Below are 22,390 nucleotides of genomic sequence, written 5' to 3' on the forward strand. Positions count from 1 at the left end.
ATTGGTGACACACTTTTTAGACCTGCATCATTTCGCGACATGGTAATTCAGTTTACTAACAAACCAGAGGTTAAACTAACCCCTTTCCAGTCGCGGCAGGAGTGTAGGGAGCATTTGCAAGACACACTAACACACGGTTTGGAAAGCTCTGCTTTAGATATTTTGAGATGGCTATCATATCCCCTCTCAGTCTGTTTCCCAGGCTAAACATTCCCCACTCCCTTAACTGTTCCTCCAGACCCTTAATCATCTTGGTTGCCCTCTTCTGCACATGTTCCAGTTTGTCAATATCCTTCTTAAATTGTGGTGCCCAGAACTAGATGGTCTGACCAAGGCAGAATATGGCAGCTCTGAAAGGTCCAGTTTGCCATGTTGATTCAAAATGGCATCCAATGGCATTCAAACATAGATAAAAACCTATTCCTTGATGTCAGAAACCACTGTGCAAAATTTGGTTGCAATAGCTTAAGAGGCACCTCAATGCATAGCAAACAAACAGCTTTCCAAAACAGACAGCAGATTAGCAAAGGGGGCTAAAAAAAGATTTTAGTCCTTATATTCCAAATTCCAAGTACTATAGTGGTTTTGGGAGGAAATCATATTTGAAACAGGTTGTTTCAGTCTCAATCTCTGTCTGTAAAGTGGGCATAACACAGTACAGTCTACACAAGCTATGTGGGAATAAGTTCCATTGATTTCAATGGATCTTGCTTTTACAGTACACAGCAAAACAATGAAAGTTAAGCAGTAGAAATTATTCTATAACCAACAAGTAATGGACCAAACAACCAAAGGTAGCCTCAGAGGTGGGTTAACGATTAAGAAAGAAATTTTTCAAGTATGGCAGGCAACCCAAGAGACAAAGACTATGCTCTTCAAACTGCTCCAATGCTACAAGGCCCATCCTCATTTCTAGGAGGAAATTAAAATGGAACCAAATATTGTTTAATGGCAACTCTAAAATAAGAACTACTAGGGACTTTAGAAACCAATTTTAAAATGAAACATTTTATTAATATTAAAAACAGCAGAAGTCAAATCAAATGTTAGCCAACAGACATAAGCCCAATTGTGTCTTGCTTGAACTGGGGCAGGTGTATGTACTGAAATTCTTAATTTGCAATAACACACTATAGGATACAAAGAACTTGAGCTGGAGACCACCAAATGCTTTCTCTTCTTTAACACTATGCCAGCAATGTCTGACAGAGATCTAAATCAAATGCCTTTTTCATTTTCTATTGCTTCTGCTAATAATGAAAGTCATTCATAAAATAGCCATAAACCAACCTAAACATTTTTATTTGCACTGTTATAATCATTTTAAAGCCAGAGAATCTATAGGTGCAACCCAGGGAAAGTTAAGCCACTTAAGTTCCCATTTGTTTCAATGGGTCTTAATTGCTCAAGTCCCAGTTATTCCAGTGGCACTGAAAAAGTGGGGACTGACTTGCTGTGAGATGAAACAAGAGCCTAAGGAGTTCATAAACCTAGGTATACCTGGCCTCCTCTACAGTCAAAACACCCCTCCTCATTCCCACCCTTTGGGGAGGCTGCTACACCTTCAAAAATCCCTCAGTAGCTGCCCCATGAGCCACAGGCATATTTCCTTTTCCTGTTCACCTCTCACACCATTGTTCTCTCAGTAGCCATCAGCACACAAAACCCACCTGCCATGTTTCCTGACAGGACTCTGTATGTTCCATGTTAAACAACAACCAAAGCCAAAAATGGAAATGAACTTATTTAGAACTCCTAAAAGGCAGCTTCAATTCTTCAGAAGTCAACACCAAAATTTTAGGCATCAGCCCTGCTCAGAGATCTGCAAAGCATTCAGATTGCTGCATTCAAATATCCAGTCTCTAGAGCCTCAATGCACAAGGACATAGAAATCTGTACGGAAGCTGGGGTTAGGGACCCTATGACAACCAGGAAGAGGAGAAGGTGCACAAAACAAGTAATCTAGGGACTGTGTGGCACAGAACTGACCCATCACACAATCTGAGCAACAGTGCCTTGGATTCTGCTGTCCACCCAGAATCAACAGAACGCCAAAAAATTAATAATGCACCCACCCCCCACACAGTACACTGACAGAGCAGGAGAAGCAGAGAGTTTAAAAACTTGAGAACACAAATGAAAAAAGTGGGTACTTGGGACGACCAATGGATATTACACAGCAGGAAAGGTAGAACCACCCTCACTTTCTCAGCACAGCTCAAACAAATCCTCCCCAACTCCATCCAAATAAGAATCTGTCCACTTACATTAGTGCTGAAATGTACTCCATCATAGCGGTAGACCTTGTGCGGGGCCCGCTTGAGCACTGGGTCAACGATGAGCTTGTAGTTTCTCCACTGGAAGTTAGGGGTTTTCTGGAAGTCACCCCCACCTTCCTGATCCATTCTGACTCATTTACCCTAGAACAGTAGAAATGGAACCAGTGCATTAGATAATATGATTACTAATATGAGAAAGAGTTAACAATAACAAAGGAGCCCACTCCTGGCCATTTCTGAAGTAGACACCTTTGAACCCAGAATAGTCACCACCAGCAGATGCGCGTGTATATCCCAGAACTAGAAGAGGGTTTAATATTAAACTGCCTGAACAACTGTACCTCTTCTCCATAATCCATTTACTATCACCAGGGCTATTACTGTATTGCACAAGCTCAGTGACTTGCACAAAGGTATTTGGCTGTCCATTTTACGCTTCCGTACAATGGGTCTGAGCACAATTCAAAGTGTCGGTGCTGACCTTTAAAGCCATAAATGGCCTCGGTCCTGTATACCTGAAGGAGCATCTCCACCCCCATCGTCCAGCCTAGACACTGAGGTCCAGCGCCAATGGCCTTCTTGCAGTTCCCTCGCTGCAAGAAGTGAGGTTACAGGGAACCAGGCAGAGGGCCTTCTCGGTAGTGGTGCCTGCCCTGTGGAACGCAACTATTTTACTTTTAGAAGACAACTGTTTAGGCAAGTTTTTAATGTTTGATGCTGTACTGTTTTTAATATTTGGTCAGAAGCCACCCAGAGTGGCTGGGGAAACGCAGCCAGATGGGCGGGGTATAAATAATAAATTGTTGTTGTTGTTGTTTATAAAACTTTTATTAAATTGGCCACTTTTGAAGAGAGTTTAATTACATACATACTCAGAATTGGGTTTCCTGGATTTGATTTGCAGAGCTTTATTGCAGGGACTGTGAACCTGCTACAGTTCTGCAAGATTGCATGGAACAAAAGCTGTGGTATATAGTGCAGATTTTTTTGTTAAAGAAGCTTCTGTCCATTGTGATTATAAAGCATCCTTGTTGAGCTGTTTTAGATACCTGCTAAAAATATTTGTGTTTCAGCAATTTTACTTGGACATGTTAACAAGTTACATATACCTGTTTTTACATTTTGCATTTAAATTTTGTTTTTAAATTTTAAACTTGATACAGGTAACAGTTTTAAATTATTTCATTACACTGCTTAGGGATTCTTTGATTAAGTAGTTTATAAATTCTTTTAAAGCAATAGCAAAAATGCACAATTATGAAGAAATGCTTGACAGCATGCAGGCAGTCCCTGCTCCAATCTTAGTGAGTTGTCTGAATAAGATTTTGAATTACTAAAATGAGACATATTCAGCCTTGCTCCTCCCATGCCTAAAATATGAATAGTAGAATAAATTGTGCCAAATAAGAGAAATTATGTAACTTGTGCAACTGGAGCAAATGGCCACTGATTACAATAATCTGACAAATAATTTATAGAGGGACCAGAGTTTAGCTTTTCTTGGAGCAGAATTTTTTTTTAAGCACAGAGCATACACAGTCCTAGTTTTAGAGTAGTTTAGAGCTGCCACACTGGTGGCAAACAGCTTTGCTAACATAGAAGCAAAATTATAATAATTACCCTGTGCAAATTATTTTCACACATATGCCTCCTTTAATAATATACTCCCTGAATGCGCCATAACTGAAATAACTGAGGTTGATGCCTGAAAAGCATCACCTTGATAAATCTCTTGGTCTGACCTCAAAGTTACTTTTGCCCCTTTTACATATTTGAAAAATGTTAATTTAATACATTATCCTGCCCTTATTCATATTCAACTTCCTATCGAATATGAAGAATATAATTACCAGAACCACATGCCCTCTCTAAGTATAATGCACATTTGAGAAGCCCAGCAATTTTAACCTTGTAACGTGCTCATTGCATAAGAACAGAAATATAGATCTCCAAATAAGTGCAGCACAAAGGGAATGCATGAAAGTAAAAGGCAGGAATAAAATTGTACCTGTTGTGGATTATCTCGTCTGTGGTCAAGCTATTACAGCTGTGTGTTTTTTCTTCCTTCGCAATAAAGCCTGGTTGGAGTTGGTTCAGTCCATAATGTGAAACAAAACACTTGGGAAACTAGGAAGAAAGTACAAAAAGTGAGTATAAAAAAACAAGCAAATGATGGGTACGAATTTGCATAATGAAACATTCTCAAGCAGTAGAATAAAAAGACTTCCTTGGAACACAGATGGCGTGTTAGAATAGGGAATGCTGGGAATCAGGACTCCCAATTCTATCCCCTGGTGACATGTATTCCTCCTTACTTAAGAGGAAAAGTTACTTATGCTCACAAATTAAAAATTAACCAAAATTATGCAACAATGCATTACCCTAAAACTAAAATAAAGCAAGATGAAGCAATCTGAATTCAGATGCCTCCAGCTATAGGAAGATTGCATACTGTAAATTAAATTCTCAAAGTGGGATTTCGAAATCCACAGCCCTCCTTCCACTGGGGTCTACCCTCAAAGTCCCCCCCCCCAATCTTCAGCTTTATCAATAATCATCTTCCTCTGCATATTCGGCTCCTCCCCATCAAGAGATTTCCTGATAAAAAGGCTTGCCCTAAGAATTATTTTCCCCGTCTAAGTTTTTGTCATTCTGAGATGTTCTCTGTGCCTCACAGTCTTCACCTCTAATTTCCTTTGCAGTTAAAACATTGCAAGGTTTATCTGTTGTCCCCCCATTTTGAGTAAGTGCTCATTTTAATATTCCTAACTTTCGTATTCCTCCTCTATCCTCTAAAGGCCTTACCTCTAAGCTTTACAATTTATCACGACCTTTTTCAACTTCTCTCCAAGCCATCCTGAGTTAATTGTTCCCATTTGTCAATGGGAGCCTCTCTGTCTCTCTCCCTCTCACTACGGCCCCTAAATACATCCATCAGTTCTCCCATTCTCTCTTTCACAGAGTCATGCAGATATGGAAAATCTATTCCTCACAGAGATCTCTGCAACATCGCCCATTTCTACCATCCAGCCAATTGGTGGAGATCTCCCTTCTCCCCCTTCCCCTCTTCAAACCCTGTCAGATCAGCCTTCCCTTTCAACCTCACCCTCCATGGACCGTTTCACTCTGCCTTGCTGCTAACGGAACCCCTCAAAACAATTTGATTCTCTCTCACCCCCCCAAAAAACCATCCCTCGTCAGATGTTCTCCTGCCCCTCAAAATGCCCCTTTCCCTATAGGAATTTTCTATTCCTCTTCTATTCTGTAGCATCGGGTGCCACCCAAAGGGCCCTTCTTTCCACACCACGCCTCCTCCCGTTGTTTTGGGGAGGCTCGTTTCGCTTCCTAAATGCATGCCTCCAGCGGGGGCGGGGGAGAAAACTTCAGACCCTCAGTCAGACACCCCCACCCCCTGCCAATACCCCCTGGGCGCCCAGCCTGGTCAGCTGGAGGAGGGAGAGGAGGAGAGGCCTTCCTCCCAGGACCCCCTTCTCAAAAAGGCCTTCCCCCCCAAAAAAACACCCATAGTGCTTCGTGCCTCCCCACACAAACTGCCCCCTCCCCAAACCCCTCTCTTCAATTACAACCCCATCTGCCCTTTGGGGGGCTCCTGCCCTCCCTTCAGGTGCCCCGGCCCCGCCCACCCAAGGCGCCCTCCTGCTCCCTCCCCCTCCCGCGCGAGGCCTTCTCCTCCCCCGCCCCCCCCACAACGCACCCGTCACTCGCGCGCGTTCTCCTCCCCCCTCCCCCCGCCGCCCCTCACCAGCGGAGGGGCTCGCGCGCTCCCCTCTCCGCCTCCCGCTCGCTCGCGTCACCTGCTCCTACCCGCTCCTCCTCCTCCTCCCTTCTCTCAGGGGGCGCACGCGCGGCGACGGCGGCCCCCCCTCCTTCTCCTCCCTTCGTCCGGCCTCTCGCGCTCGTTCGCGCGCTGCCTCCCTCTCCCCCCGCGCGAGCGAGCGAGCTCTCTCTTCTTCTCCCTCGCGCTCTCTCTCGGCGTCTCGTGCTGCTCCGCCGCTATTCTCGCCTCGCGACCTGTGAAGGGAGGACAAGGGGGGGAAAGAAAAGAGGGAAGGGGAAAAGGGTGACAACCCTCTGCCGCTGCCGACAGGGACCAGGGGGCGGGGCCAGAGCGCTCGGGCGAGACTCTCGGGCGAGGCTCTCGCGAGAACCGCTGCTCCTCTCCTCACCACCACCCCTCCCTCCTCTCTATGGAGACGGTTTTGCCGGCTCTCCGGCTTCGTCGTCGTCGTGTTGTTTTTTTCTGATCTGCGCTTTCGACACTGGGCTGTGAGAGGGGGAGGGAATCCACCGTTCACAGGGTCACGCGTTTCACTTCGTTTTCCAGTGCTTCCGCAGAATATTAGGTTGGTTGGTTTTTTTAATCCTTCTCCGGGTTTTGTGTGTGTGTGTTTTCTGCGAACGTAGGATGGTGGCGAATCGTTCAATTCGAAATGACAACTAGACTTAAAAGATGGGGAGGGCGAAGATCTAGCCCCGATTCTTTCCTCGCACATTCGCTGCTGGACCAACCAAATAAAACGAATTACGCTTATATGGTGGGTGCTTAGTACAGGTTAGGTACCGTGGGATAGAGAAGATTGCTCCGCTGCTGAGAGTTTGGAAGGCGCCCAGACGACCAAAAAAAGGTGGTACCGACGAATCTACGGGAGCGAAATCTAAAGTCGTCGTAACTGAATGGCAAACTTATAAATGCGCATGACGCTTTCGCGACAAAGAGCGAAATCGCTGCTATTTAACCCATTTAACAATTGTAATGAAGGTAACGGGGGTTAGCCCAGAAATTCTGAGTCTGCACTGTCATTTGGAAAAGGCCCATGTAAATAATTCGGCCCGAATCTACTGAATTGAAATCGCAGCTACCCCAAAAGGTATTGAGCTAACCAGAGTCGACTTCGGTACTTTCGTCCGAAAACGAAATTGTAAAGTCTCTTAGCAGAACACCGTCAGAAAAGCCAGTAAGAGAGATAACTATTCCTCGCATTGATATGCGGCTATTTATTTATTTTTAAATACTGGTATGATAGAGTGTTGAATCTGCTCGGGCAAAGAAAAGAAACAGGTTTGTTTTTTATATAAAAAAACTGTTTTCAATTCAGATAATTTTGACACTGCAAAATATTTGTTAGAATAGGTGGTGACCATTTTTATTTTTAAGTAGTAGCAAAGGACAGTCCTGTTGCATGTCAAGGATCAAAGGTTTACACTACTCTTCTCTCCTCCGCACCAAGAAATTGTCCTGAATTCAAAATATAAATACAGTGTATGACACCTTGATTGTACATATACATGCACACACAGAGTTAATTTTCATTTAGGCTTGCTACATAATGAAGAAACATACATTTTGATTATGTCCCTAAATATAAGTATATTTAAAGGCTCTCAGCAATACTTAGCTCAGTTGTTTGCTAGTTCCCTTTTACTCTGCTTTATAGTGTGGTGAAAGACTGGAGAGGGGAGATTACTCCGGTTTTGGATAACTGAGCCTTTTCTACCATTTTCATATTTTGCAATATTTGAAAATTTCCAGGTGTAAATGTTGGTGAAAATTGTTATTTAAACAAAAACCTAATATTCTAAATTTTGGGATGGAAAATCCCAAATTATTCTGAGATCCACATGATTTGCCATAGTTGAAAGTCTGATGATAATATGCTGATGTCTGGCAATGTTCAGATATTTAGGTAACATCGCTCCCCCACAGTGGTTCAGCCTTACCCATCTGCTTCCTGTCAATGTATTTGAATGATTTATCTTCCCATTTTGTTTTGATGGTGGGTAGAATTTTGGCTTATCATCATGTATGCAATGAGTCTGAATACCTTTAGGAAATGATGTGACATTTCTTGGCTGGGCCAACATCTGCCAAGTCAGGACCAAGCCAATGACACAGGAGATTTTGATTTTATTTAATTATGTAAACAGTGTATTTTGCAAAATAAAAAAATTCCTTCCTGTAGCACCTTAAAGACCAACTAAGTTAGTTCTTGGTATAAGCTTTCGTGTGCATGCACACTTCTTCCTCCCCACCCACAAAAAGTGTTGGTTTTTTAAACCCATCCTAAGCCCAAAAGAACAGAGGAGAGGAAAAGGACATTCAACAAAGAGGATAGAAGCTGAAATAATAAAACAATTAGTCAGTAACTGATACAGCAGACTTAAATGTCTGCTTCAACCTCTTCTTTCTTAAAAAGCAAGCTACAAATGAACTTGACCATGCCAATTCAATTTCCAGATGTGTTTGAAACTCCCAAACTGAGAAAGAATTGTTTATTTATTTGTTTTTGCTTTTTTAAAAAAATGTTTCCAGGGTCTTAAAGCTAAAGGCAGACACCCTATTTTGGTCAAAGGATTCCTTTCCCCCTTTTGAAAGCAGTACAGTATTGAGATGTGGGCAGGACGGGGTTAAAGGAGTAGTGTGTGTGCTACTCATTTTGTTTTCCACCAGAGGGCACCACATGTTCAGGTCTAAAAATTTAACCTCTGGCTGATCTCTACAAATACATAGGCAGGAACAAGAGGATTAGTGGCAGATTGATTTTGACCCCTGTACCTTTCCACAAAGGTGGTGTGGCTATAACTCCATTGCAGAGCACATGGTTTGCATGTGTAAAGTCCCAGAAGCTATCCCTGGCAACTCCTGATTCCTATCTGCCTCTCAGTGTGAACCGGAACAACCTGGTACTCTTCCAACGTTTTCAGACTATAATTCCCATCATCCTTGACAATTGGCCACAATGGCCGAGGTTGAGGAGAGTGATATGCCCAAAATATCTTAAGGGCCAGGGGTTGACTGTCCCTGCTTATAGTGACTGTGAAATCCACACATGTCTGAAACCATTTTTCAATGGCAAGAGTCACTATCTAGCCAAGGGGTAGCAAACATGGCACCCATCAGACGTAATTGGACTACAGGGGCTATGGAAGTAGTCCACATTGGAAGAACGCCAGATCAGCTACACCCCTTCTGACACTTATTTACCAGAACGTCTGTTTGCCCACACCCAAAGGTTGCAACTTCAGCAAAGGAGCATGTTTGCAGGCTTTGTTGAATGTCCTTTTCCTCTCCCTTGATACGGAACGGAAGGGGGGGGCTCTTTTCCCCCTTCCTTCTAGGAACATCCGAGGCCCCGCTTATTCCTATGGCCCCGCTTTAGCCAATCACAGCCATGCATTCGTCCTGCAGAAGCTAGCTCAGGGAGCCCCTGCACGCCTCATGGCCCCCCACGGCGAGAACAATGGATCCGAAACCAGGGACCTCGTAAAACTGTCAAAATCCTGTTACAATATATCCATTCTGTTTCTGCTTTTGCCCTATAGTACAGAATGGGTTTGAAATCATTGAAATCTTTAGAAATTGATATAAAATCAACCGTAACTCCGATTTCTTCGCTCTCGGTGTCATTCAACTCAGTTCCCCGTGGACTCCATGATGCTATCCCTACTTCCATAATCCCCGAAGCGGCAGGTCACGTACGCAGGAACTTCTTAATTTGCCAAACCTTCCCTCTAGGCAATATTAGGTGGCAGACGATGCATATCTCTGACCCATTGTCTTGCCACCACCGGTACTCAATAAATGTGTATCTATGTATATTTCCCGCTCCGCATATCCCCCCTCCCTCATCCGAAAATGCTAATTAATGTAATCCCACCTTTTCATAATGTATTCATGACGTGTAAAGTATATTCATGATGTAACTTGTGAAACCCAACCTTCCCATAATGTATTCGTGACGTTTCATGCACTGTATTCTGGGATATGGAGGGAAATTTCAAAAGTTCATGTCACCCCTTTCTCTGGGTTCAATCTCGCCTTGAACCTGTTGCGCAATAAACTTGGATCTTCTGCAGTTTGCTCCTGCGTCCGGCTGAGCTCATTTTCTTCCGCAGGGACCCACGGACTTAGTCCGATGAGCTGGGTGGCAGAGTAACCCCGCACCCAGATTTTAGCCGTAACAGTTGGCGCCCAACGTGGGGCTTGTGGTTCTCCCGAGCTGCTGACTGGGGCCCCCGAAATCTTCAGCCGGCTCCGGGCCATTTTGCCTGGGAAGATCCTTTTGGACCCCCAGCCATCTTCCGGGCGGTAATCGAAAGCCCTAGGAGTTCAGCCGGGGAGCAAAAGAGGGATCCAGCCGGCTTATTATTCATCGATCCCGGGATCATCATAGAAGACGCGTGAGTATAAGGAAAAAGGAAAATCCAGTGCACTGGTGGGAAGGGGGTGGAATCTCCTGGCAACTGAATTCTCTGCCCTCCTCTCTATCGCTCCTTCTTGCCTTTCTCTTGGTCCGGTTAGTGAGAGAGACCGTGGACCGCTGCTCAACCCGAAAGGGGGGTTCTGAGCTCTATCTCTTTCCCTTAAAATCTCCAGCCAGCCGCACCAATTGGGAGTCCGAAAGTAAGACGGTGAGACCTGGCTTGGAAAGACAGCCGACTTTCCGCAACGGGCATCCCAGTTGAAAGCAAGGGGTTGGAGCTCTCTTTCCGAACTTCCCGAGCGCCCTTACGGAGGGGGCAGGAAGGGGTCTGGCTTTCTATCCCAATCCCAGCCGCACTGGTCGGTGCCACGTAACCGTGCGTGAGCCCGCTTCCAAAAGCAAGGGGGATTTTTAGTTCGAAATTCTATCCAGGGACCACCCGATCTGGCACCGCATGGCGCGGGCGTCCAGTAGGGCCCCTTTTCCTGAGATGTGACGATAGGTAGGAGGTTGCCAGGAGGGATAGCCCATGAGGAATTGGGCAGGACCGGCAGAGTGGAAAGAGACCCCAGGTTATAGGAAATAAGGAAATAAGGAAATAAGGAAATAGGAAATAGGAAAGGGAACGCAAGGAACCGGATAGCTAGAGCTCTCTAAAACCCACTAAGGAAGTTGCCAGGCAACTAGAAGCCCCTTCTCCTCTTTACTATACGTCCCTGTACTAAGCATACCAAACCCCTAGACATACCAATCCTAATCAACCCCTCTTTTTCCCCTTCTCTATCCCAGACACCCCCCCCAAAAAAAGGAAAAAGCAAAAGAGCAACAACAGCAACGCATGCATCTATAAAGGGGTACCCAGTCAACCAAGCGTTGTGAGCCCTACCAGTCTGATTACCTGGTGGTGTGTTTGAAGAGGCAAGGAGGCTCATAAAACCATGTGGGACCTTCCTACTAATTTCACTTAATGAAGCCAAAGGTAGTGGCCCATCTCCTTGCAATAACCAACTAAAGGATGAGAATATATATGTTTACATGTTGTCTGTTATGTGTGTTGTCTGTTAATACATATATGAGAATATGTATGTTTACATGTTGTCCGTTATGTGTGTTGTCTGTTCCTTCTGTCTCTGGCAGACTGCCTTTCTTAAGTGTGCATAGTTTAAACTGCAAGCTTGCTTCAAAATTTAAATCTAAGGAAGCCATGCTGGATCTTAGCAGTCCTAAATAAGAGAAAATGAGAATGAAGTGTGCAAATGTTTACCCCACCTCTTGCTTTGCCCCAACTTTTGAGATTGTGAGTCTACAGTCTTATTTTGGAAGGTGCTGATAACCTAATGTTTCTGCTGCAAAAGCCTAGTTGAGCCAACTGCTCTCAAGCTAAAATGCAGTGTATGTATTTCATTAAGCATATGCCTATGAAAGTATGGTGTTCCTTCTAAGAAAAATATCTGAGTCCAGGTTTAACTTTGATTTGGTTGGACAGAAGAGTTATTGTAAGGCTCCTGATATCAGTCTCTATAAGACTTCCTGGCCTCTTTTCTTAGAAAATGCCCCCCCTTGTTTCATTCTGTCTCTTTCAGGGTTTTTTCCCTTCTCCTTCTTATTCTGTGCCAGGTAAATTTACTCCTGAGTAAGCTTCCTTTAAAGGAAACTGCAAGGGGGGGGGCATAGATTAGGCTTACTATTGCTCTGCAAGTTCAACAAAAATGTCAAATCTATGGCTGTTGTAATTATTTGTGAGTGGTTATATCAATTGAATTAACTTTGCTTTATAAAAGATCCTCTCCCTATCTTAGGAAAAATGTTAAGTTCAATCTTCCTTTAAAGATAATTTCTATAGGTATGTGTGTGTTTCTGGTAGTACAAATCTTGCTACGAACCCTGTATTTTAGGGTTGGACTAGATGACCCCAGGTCCCTTTCAACTTTCCCAATTTGTGGCTGATGAGTTGAAATTCAGCCCAGGTTGGCTCTTTGTTTTTTTAAAAGGTGTGATGACAGGTGAAAGCCATGATGTTTGAAGCAGAACTGGTGATATCAGGCATTTAAGTGATTACAGTGTTTATCATTTTGTCTATTATTTACAAAAATTAGACTTAAAAGTCTACTCAAAGTTTAAGCACATACAAATGGATAATCAAGTAGAATTAGCCTTGACCAATCCATTTGTCTGCAAATGGTAAGGCCGAAATGACTGAGAATGTTTAAAAAAAAAAAATTAAAAAAATTCCTATGAATTCTAACTCTCTGGCCATTTTTACTCATAAATAAGAGAGCGGTTGATTGTTCCGCGAATGGCCAGAGGGATATTAGCCCTTTCCTGTACATAAAGGAAGCAGTCTCAGTTTGCTTGGGCTGAAATTGCTAGCTTTGGTGAATACTTAAATTGCTGAGTTTCTCTTTTTTGTTTAAAATCAAACCCTGTTCTCAAAATCTACTCCATACCCTTCCCTTCCCTTATTCAAATGTTAATTTAGCCAAAGGATGCAACATTTTCAATAGTACAAAAGGTTTGCTGAGACATGAACTCTGCACATGCACAGAGGCTAGATCAGCTAAAGAAGAGAGAGAGAGAGAGAGGACGGGGGGGGGGAACTGTAAGGACGGAGAGGAGGTTTCTTCCAAATGTAAAAGAAAAGTCGGAACCATTGAAGGAAACCACCCTTAATCTGTCTTTGCTCCAGGGGCTACTTAAGACAAAAGGCTAAAAAAAAACAAAAAAAACTAGCCCATCAAAAGTCAAGAGTTTTCCAGGTTCCAAATCTTAACATGCCAAATTCTTTTCACAGGTAAATATCAAAGCATTCCCCCCTCAATGGGAATTTTAGGAACAGCATTTCCTGACTGGCTTCTCACATGAAATAATTTTCCCTTTTAACAGGATATGTGAACCCCGATAACAAAGTGTTTGTCCCTTTTTCCTCCCACAGCAACTTTCTTTCTGTTTTGTGAAACACGTCTGAATCCCTGCTATATTAGTGACTTCCATCTCTTTGTGGCTTTGACACTTTTTTTCAAGTTACAAATAATCTGTTTTCATTTATTTAATCCGTTTCTCCATGATGTCTATGAAGTTAATCGAAGCACAACCAAACATTGTTTGTGGAATGGTACTTGTTTACCTTCGGCCTGAGCATCTCTTATTAATTCTGTCATTTTGGCTAGTGCAAGGTACTTACACAACTTTAAATTGCCATTCATTTTTTCTTGGTATTAACTCATTTCCCAGTATTAACATTACAGCTGATGATGTCACATCAAGAAACACTTTTATTTTCATTTGGGATGTTAGAATGCCAAAACAGATTACTTATTAATTGTGTGTCTTAGCATTTATTTATTTTTGGTTCCTCATAGCTCATTTTGTGTGTTTGTGTTTTACTTTGGGGACATGTTCATCACATGTTGAAAGTCAGTCTCATGAAGTTCTTTTATTGGATAGCACATGGTGAATTTTAAGTTTTCCCCATTGTTTTCCCTTTTTTTCAGTCCAGTAGTAATATGTGTGGTTTTGATAATATCTTTGTACTATTTAATAATAGTTATTTTCTGAATCTGATGTCTTTGTGTCAAGTCCATTTTCATCTAACTGGTAATCTAATTTTTTTTGCTTCCTTTTTATTTTTTAACCTTTGTATTTTTTACAGTTCTCTTTCTATACATGTGGAGTAATTTTTTATTTTATAATATGAAAAGAACAACAACAACAAAAACTAAGTGAAGAAAAGCAAACAAACTTAGCAGATAATAACAGTAGTTATAGGAAAATGTGATAATAATATTGGAATGAATGAAACGCTTAATTCGCTAAGATTTTATTATTTGCAACTTCCAACAGAAACCGAAGGACATCACATCCTTTTCGCCTTTTGCCCCCTCCCTTTTCTAACTGTCTTTAAGCCCCAAAACCCTGCCCCTTACAGGATATCACTTCTACAGATGTGCAATGATGAAAAGCAGCAACAACCCCTCATGGCTAAGGGGAGGAGTTGAATTGCAAGGACATTTTCTCACTTTTGAACCTTAAGACTGTGCTCCAGGATTCAAAAGATACATGCATAAAAGATCACAATTGTGTCAAGATATGTAACTGATATTTAATTAGTTTGTTTTGTATTATGTGTTATTATGTAAGAATGTTGAAATGTGTCTGACAGTGTGATTTCCACAAAGGGGGGCAATTTTTGTGTGTAATTGTTTTTATGTTTAATGTCTTATTGCTTACACACCAATGGAGAATTCTCATGCATTTTATACTTTCTAATAGCTCACACTATTGTGTAGTCCAATGTTTAGATCAACTTGTAACCACATTTAATTGTTCCACCGCCAACTTTCCCTATCCATTTTAAAATGTGTTAAACCTCGTTTTGCCAAGGACAAGCTTCTGGATCCATAAAACACCAGGTACATGAAGGTGCATATGCTTTGGTTTAGCAGGAATGATCCCTTATAGAGTTAAATTGACTTATTTGGACAACTGCCCTTGTTAAGAATGGTTTTCTTTTAACAGATTGGTTTGAAGAGTTGAGAACCATGGGGCAAGAAAAATTCAAATTGGACTCAGTTTGAATTGGGCAAGTGTATCCAGGCTGCAATTAGCCTTTTGGTCCTTTAAGTGCAAGTGAGCAACCCCCATGCGTGCAAAACCACAGCCTATAATAGAATCCCATAGGAAGGCCAAGGCGAAGACCTCTCCCTCACGAGATGTCCAACCTGTGCCAGCTATGGTGAATGCCAGGCAACATGGTTAAATGAAAGCCCCAAGGGGATTCAACAGACAGGATGTGTTGCTGTAGCACTATGTCAGTGTGAGACCACAGAAAAGCTAGCTTGACACCTGAGAAATACACAAAAATGGCGAAGGACAAAACACCAACTGCATTTTTCAGTCAATTAGACCTTCCTGCTAGGTGTAAAGCATAAAACACTATTGAGAATGCCACAAGTAATTTAGCAACAAAATACAAGAGGTGTTCTTTATATAATACCCTATATGCAGCTACCTGCACTGCTATACTTGCAAATGACCGTAAGAGGCATGGCTTGCAAGTCCCTTTCAGGTTTGCATAAAGCCACACATCCCATTCACCGAGATTTAGGGTGCGGAGAAAAGATTTGCAAGTTCTTACAGAACTTTAATGCAAATCTATCTCCGAATGGGGGACTGATACGGAACGGAAGGGGGGGGGCTCTTTTCCCCCTTCCTTCTAGGAACATCCGAGGCCCCGCTTATTCCTATGGCCCCGCTTTAGCCAATCACAGCCATGCATTCGTCCTGCAGAAGCTAGCTCAGGGAGCCCCTGCACGCCTCATGGCCCCCCACGGCGAGAACAATGGATCCGAAACCAGGGACCTCGTAAAACTGTCAAAATCCTGTTACAATATATCCATTCTGTTTCTGCTTTTGCCCTATAGTACAGAATGGGTTTGAAATCATTGAAATCTTTAGAAATTGATATAAAATCAACCGTAACTCCGATTTCTTCGCTCTCGGTGTCATTCAACTCAGTTCCCCGTGGACTCCATGATGCTATCCCTACTTCCATAATCCCCGAAGCGGCAGGTCACGTACGCAGGAACTTCTTAATTTGCCAAACCTTCCCTCTAGGCAATATTAGGTGGCAGACGATGCATATCTCTGACCCATTGTCTTGCCACCACCGGTACTCAATAAATGTGTATCTATGTATATTTCCCGCTCCGCATATCCCCCCTCCCTCATCCGAAAATGCTAATTAATGTAATCCCACCTTTTCATAATGTATTCATGACGTGTAAAGTATATTCATGATGTAACTTGTGAAACCCAACCTTCCCATAATGTATTCGTGACGTTTCATGCACTGTATTCTGGGATATGGAGGGAAATTTCAAAAGTTCATGTCACCCCTTTCTCTGGGTTCAATCTCGCCTTGAACCTGTTGCGCAATAAACTTGGATCTTCTGCAGTTTGCTCCTGCGTCCGGCTGAGCTCATTTTCTTCCGCAGGGACCCACGGACTTAGTCCGATGAGCTGGGTGGCAGAGTAACCCCGCACCCAGATTTTAGCCGTAACACCCTAAAGAGTAACCACAGCAAATCCTAATGCACCCAAAGTTAAGAAGGCTGGGGAGACTGTGCCCCACCCCACCCCCAGTTGTTCCTGGCCATTGTCAATGCTGTTTGGTGTTGATAAACAGCCTCGGCCCAATATTCCTGAAGGAGCGATTCCACCCCCATTGTTCATCCCGGACACTGAGGTCCAGCTCTGAGGGCCTTCTGGCAGTTCCCTCCCTGCGAGAAGCGAGGTTACAGGGAAACCAGGCAGAGGGCCTTCTCGGTAGTGGCACCCGCCCTGCGGAACAACCTCCCTTCAGATGTCAAGGAGATAAAGAACTACATAACTTTTAGAAAACACCTGAAGGCAGCCCTGTATCGGGAAGTTTTAAATGTTTGATGTTTTGTTATGTTTCAATATATGCTGTAAGCTGACCAGAGTGGCTAGGGAAACCCAGGCAGATGGGTGGGGTATAAGTAATTAATCATCATCACCATCATCATCATCATTGACGTTCAACATCTGGAGAGCAGCAGGTTCAGTACCTCAGGATAAGAGGGTGAAGATTCTGGGATGGGTGTTTACTTAGGGCTGATACCCCTTTGGCTACATCACACACGTGAAAGTGTGTACTTTGGAACCTCTGCATGGAAGCCCAAAGCTTGCCTAGTTTTCTCTTCCAAACCTTGGAGGGTACATAAATACTGTGTGTGTGTGTGTGTGTGTGTGTGTGAGAGAGAGAGAGAGAGAGAGAGAGAGAGAGAGAGAATCCCAGCCACCCTGTGTTCTTGCTCCCATCCAGCCTGGAACATTAATGAGACACTGTCTCAGCCCACTGCTGCTTTTGACCTTCTCTCTCCGTTTCTCAGGCCTTTTTGGCTTCTTCCCAGCTGGGACCAGGAGTATTCCCAGACAGCGTAAACATTTCACCAACCTGGGAGCACAGCCAGGGTTCGAAAGGGATTATATATATAGTTCAGCTCTTGTCCAGAAGGGAGGGGACGGGAGGGCCTTGCGAGATCAAGAGTTGTCAAAGCCCAGGGGTGGGGGGTGGGAAGAGACAAATGTTCCAAAACAAGGAATGGAATGAGGAGAGGCAAAAGAGAGCCAGCTGTGGAGGCATTTCTGCAGCTTGAAAAGGCACACCAATCCCCAGAGTGGTTTAACAATCAAGCCTTCCTTTCCAAGGGAACTCTGGGAATTCTAGTTCTGAGAAGGGAACAGGAGTCTCCTAACAACTCTCCACAACCACAAACCACAAACTTCCAAGGGAACTCTGGGAATTCTAGTTCTGAGAAGGGAACAGGAGTCTCCTAACAACTCTCCACAACCACAAACTACAGTTCCCATGATACTGTGGTACCTCAGTTTACGAACTTAATCCATTACGGAAGTCCGTTCTTAAACCAAAACTGTTCTTTCCCTAATGAGGCCTGCCATCGCCGGTGCCCTTCCACCATTCGGATTCCGTTCTTAGACCGAGGTAAAGTTCCCAAACCAAGACACTATTTCTGATTTTGCGGACTTTGTAAACCAAATCGTTCCTAAACCGGACTGTTCTTAAACCGAGGTACCACTGTACTTTGGGGGAAGCCATGACTGTTAAAAGTGACCTAAAGGCGCTTGACATGTCTGGTGTGGATGTGTCCTCCAGGTTCAAATCCCCTCTCCTTGGATGATCTTGGGCCACTCATTCTCGGCCTAACCCACTTTGCAGGGTTGTTGTGAGGATAAAAGAACCATAGACACTGCCCTGAGCTCCTTGGAAGAAAGAGCAGAATATAAATGCAATAATAAATGTATGCTCTTGCACTCATTTCAAGTACTTAGGTTTTCGGGAACAGTTACTTTCGAGGAGATGGGGAACCTAAGGGCAGCTCTGCTGGTTCAGGCCAGAGGTCCATCTCACTCAGAACCATAATCACATTGCCCACGAGAAGATTGCAAGCAGAACCTGAGCTCAGTAGCAACCATCCTCATCTAGTTCACCCCCCTGCAATGCAAGAATCTTAACACAGTCGCCCATCCAATCTGAAACCATCCTGCCTCCAGCAGCAAAACCCATCATTTGACTCTGGAAAGTACTTCCTGTTGCCTCTGCTGAATCTCCACAAATATTCACCTTTGCTAGATTACCCTAGGTTCTCAGACTCTTGAGAGAGAGGGAGAATATCTTTTCTCCATCCATGCAACCGCGGCTTCCTCTGAGACACCATCAAGATATGCAGAGGTCCTCAAATCAGTTCCCTACATCCTGTGTTAGATCGGGTGACAGACCACCGGTGCTCAGCTGCTGGGGAGGTGTTTGGATTGGCAGAATCTCTTGCAGAAGACACAAGGCTATATACACTCAAATGAGCCTCATGAGACCTGCAGGATACTAGACCGGCACGGTAAATGCCAATTCCACGCTTGCAGTCTGCAGTAGTTGAAGTCCATTCTGTCAGCTCCACATTCTGCCACCTAATTCTGCTGTTCTGTACAGATCCGGAGTGATTGCTGTAGAAGAGAGTCAAAACGTTAAGAGAAAGGAGAAGTGGGCTGGAACAGCAATGGCAGGAAACGTGGGGAAAACATTAACAGATCGGGACCTATTTTTTAAAAAACAAAACCACACATCATTACACAGCACTTTGAGCAAATAAAAGAAGAAGAAGAAGAGAGAACTTAGGTTCAAAAAAAGAAATGGAAAGTCAGACAACCACTGGTTAGCTTAACACATACTTCAAGAAGGCAGCTGAGAGAGAGGAAACCATATAGCGGTATTTTAAATTTTGTTGCTTTCTTAAGAACAACCGGTTGAACACATGCAGTAGGTAAATATTTAGATATGCAAGTATCTGAGTTGCACACAGCTCCTGATCAGATATGATTAGACCTGTTTTGAGCATAATGCTAGTATTCACTATGCCAAACAGAAAACTGGCCCAAAAACCATTTGAGCAAATACACAATTGGATAACAAACTCTAAAAACAGAGTCCAGAACCTGCTCCAAGCAAAACTCGGCAGGGAGCATTCCTACCACGGGTGTGCTTGCACCTACCTTAAGAACAACAGTTGTTCGCTACAAGCAGTAATTTTAGTGGTACTACTCAACTTTGAGTAGCATCAACAGTGATGAACAAGTACTTTATACCTCCAACTAGTGGCTGTTTTGCACCGTATTTTTTGCACCATAACACTCACTTTTTTCCTCCTAAAAAGTAAGGGGAAATGTCTGTGCGTGTTATGGAGGGAATGCCTACGGGTGGCATGCCTATGGATTTTCCTCCTCTAAAAACTACGTGCGTGTTATGGTCGGGTGCGTGTTATAGAGCGAAAAATACGGTAAGTGGAAGTGTCACTGAGATTGAACATTAAGTTGGTATCTCAGCTCAACAGAGCCATTGGGCCAACTTGCCAGGCAAATGCTCCCACAGGTAGCAAAAATACCTGCATATAGAAAAGTAGCTGGCCAGGCTGAAGGCTAGGCTGGGAATCCCTTTCTGTCTTAGCTTTCAACCTGCAGGGATTTGTTCTTGTATATATGTTATTTTGGGGAAAATAATATTTACACATTTCTGCCTTCTGAAATAGTACATATATGGTGCCGAAGAGCAGCTTGAAATAAATGTTGCACACTTCCTTAGAAAAACAAAAAACACACACACATACAAACGATGAAAATGAAAAATGGCCAATTGTGGCTCACAATCTATAGTTCCCATAAAGTTAACTTGGACAACTTTTGCTTTTTCCCCCCATAAAAAAGATTTATTTTTCATTTTAAAAATATACAGAATAAAAAGTGCCAGAAATTGGTCTCCCTTGCTCCACCAATGATAGAGCGGAACAGATATACATGGTCAAGTGCATACTGAGACATACAGCGTGTTCTGTCCCCATGTGTGAGCCCCCCTCCCCAGCCTCATGTGGCTAAATATGCAAATTAAACAATTCCTCCTTAAAGGGAAAACAATGCTTAAAAGCCAAGGCAATGTCTGTCTTGAGGCGTACAAGCTACTGAACTGGTGTGGCTCATAGTAAGCTTTTAACACCGACCATGGTTATTGGGACTCCCAATTCCCATCATTTCCTGACCATTAGACATGTTGGCTGCGGTTGATGGGAGCTGGAGTCTAAGAAAGAGGGTACCGCATTGGCTAGCCAGAGTTTATACAGTCTGTCCGTCCCCCAAATAGCCTATTATTAACACTCATTACTGTGCTGAATATTAGGCATTTCTGGTTAGGCAAGTCTCTCCAGACATGTAGTAATATTGGCATGTGTTTTAATCTGGTTTTTAGCTTCCTGTTAATTGCTAATTATTTTTGAATGCTTTGTCATTTTTAACCGCTGTTTGCTAATAATGTTTTATTCTTTCTTGAAAACTGCTTTGAGGTTTTATTACAGTCAAGCGGTGTATAAGCCTTGTAAAATAAATACATAAATAAAATAAACATTGTGCGCCAGGAAATGATCAGCAACATCCTGGACTGCCTTCAGTCCTTTTCTCCTTTGCTAAGTCATGAGCGACAACTTTAGCGGCTCACTAGAAATGTGAATCGGCTTTTAACTAGGGATGTGTGCTCACACCCAAAAGGCATTTCATTAAGCAAATAAAACATCTGCAACGGTGAGTAGAGAACACGGAGAGGAGGAAAGGATGTTTTAAAAAGTCCTCCTTTGCCCATTCAAAACCTCTTGACTCTCCCCCACTCACAAAAGCTACTTTTCCTGTAGGTCCCTGTATCTCTCTTTAAGTCATTGCGAGGGGAGGGGAGCAGATGGCAGGAAGAGTGATTTTGAGCAGATGAACATCCGAGGAGGAAACAGCAGTTCCTTAGCTCAACCAGAAGCGACTTGCAGCTGCTTTACTTCCTTGTTTGTTTTTAAGAATGCATATCAGGCGATGTCTCGCTTTAAATATCCCGCCTATAAAAACGAGTTGCGTCCTAATCTAGTGCAGGGTTATCAGACCTCATTGGGCCTGGGATTGTTAAGAAAATGTCATGGGTGCCAAATACACACACACACACACACACACACACACACACACACACGGAAACAGGCAAAACACTGACCTTCCCCCATACACACAACAAATAAAACTTGAAAAAAGGCACCCCCACAACCAAATAGCAACAAAAAAGGCCTCTGCAAAATCCTCATTTTAAAAACTGGGAAAGGGAAGTCTTGGGAAAAGGGGGCGTATGAGGGCACCACGTTGGAGACCTAACCTCTAGCCTGGTCCAGCAAAGAGAACTCAAGGCACATGTGGGCCAACTCAGGGCCTGCCACCAAGTTTTTCAAAACTTGCTGGGAAAAGTTGCAGAGCTGGGCCTGACACTGGGGGGGGGGGGTCACCAAAGTCATGTTTTAACTACCGCCACAAATTATAATAGCAGGCCTCTGAAGATCGCAGGCTAGGCTGGGTGGAGCAGGATGTCTGTGGAAACAGGAGATTGCTCAACACCTTGGCCACAAGCTCCCATCGCAAGGATTCAGATAACTTTGTGATTTAGGGCCACATAAATAATTTGCTGTGGGGGTCTCGTGATGTACAGTTCACACACAAAGCGCTGATCTGTCTGCTTGTACGCAAGGGGTATTTTGTAGGAACAGAACGGATAACACCCCCCCCCCTAAAAAAGGAAGAAGCAGAAAAAAGAACACCAGCAGCTGTGGGTGTTTCAGCTTCAGATATTCCTTCAAGTCGTCCGCTTCCTTCTTGTCCAACAAAAATATACCATTTCCCTTCAAGCCCAGCAGCTGAGGATGAACTGTCCTTCTATAGAGAAAAAGAACCGGTCTTCAACACCACCCAAGGGAATGAGTCATCTTGAAAACATTCCCTTGCTCGATA

General features: G+C 43.5%; 1 protein-coding gene and 1 long non-coding RNA gene across 7 annotated transcripts in view; one reads left to right on the forward strand and one right to left on the reverse strand.

Annotated features, from left to right (window-relative positions):
- The window catches only part of SETD1A (SET domain containing 1A, histone lysine methyltransferase), a 31,289-nt gene extending 24,869 nt beyond the window's left edge, over positions 1 to 6,420 (reverse strand). For 3 of the 6 annotated variants that reach the window (XM_081165806.1, XM_081165805.1, XM_081165801.1), the window contains exons 1-3: positions 6,105 to 6,420; positions 4,288 to 4,406; positions 2,268 to 2,420 (exon numbers count right to left, since the gene is read on the reverse strand). In XM_081165806.1, coding sequence (XP_081021932.1) covers positions 2,268 to 2,405 — 138 coding nt within the window. In that variant the 5' untranslated portion in view covers positions 2,406 to 2,420; positions 4,288 to 4,406; positions 6,105 to 6,420. Of the gene's footprint in view, positions 1 to 2,267; positions 2,421 to 4,287; positions 4,407 to 5,084; positions 5,765 to 6,042; positions 6,067 to 6,094 lie in introns of those variants that run through there. The other 3 variants (XM_081165803.1, XM_081165804.1, XM_081165802.1) reach the window with 3 other exon arrangements.
- Positions 6,421 to 17,837: 11,417 nt separating this feature from the next.
- LOC308570935 lies at positions 17,838 to 22,167 on the forward strand. Its single transcript, XR_014001244.1, has 2 exons — positions 17,838 to 19,706; positions 19,878 to 22,167. It is a non-coding gene; the product is annotated as an uncharacterized lncRNA (long non-coding RNA).
- Positions 22,168 to 22,390: the final 223 nt, after the last annotated feature.

Source organism: Podarcis bocagei (genome assembly GCF_964188305.1).
Source record: "Podarcis bocagei genome assembly, chromosome: 13".
Classification (NCBI taxonomy): domain Eukaryota; kingdom Metazoa; phylum Chordata; class Lepidosauria; order Squamata; family Lacertidae; genus Podarcis; species Podarcis bocagei.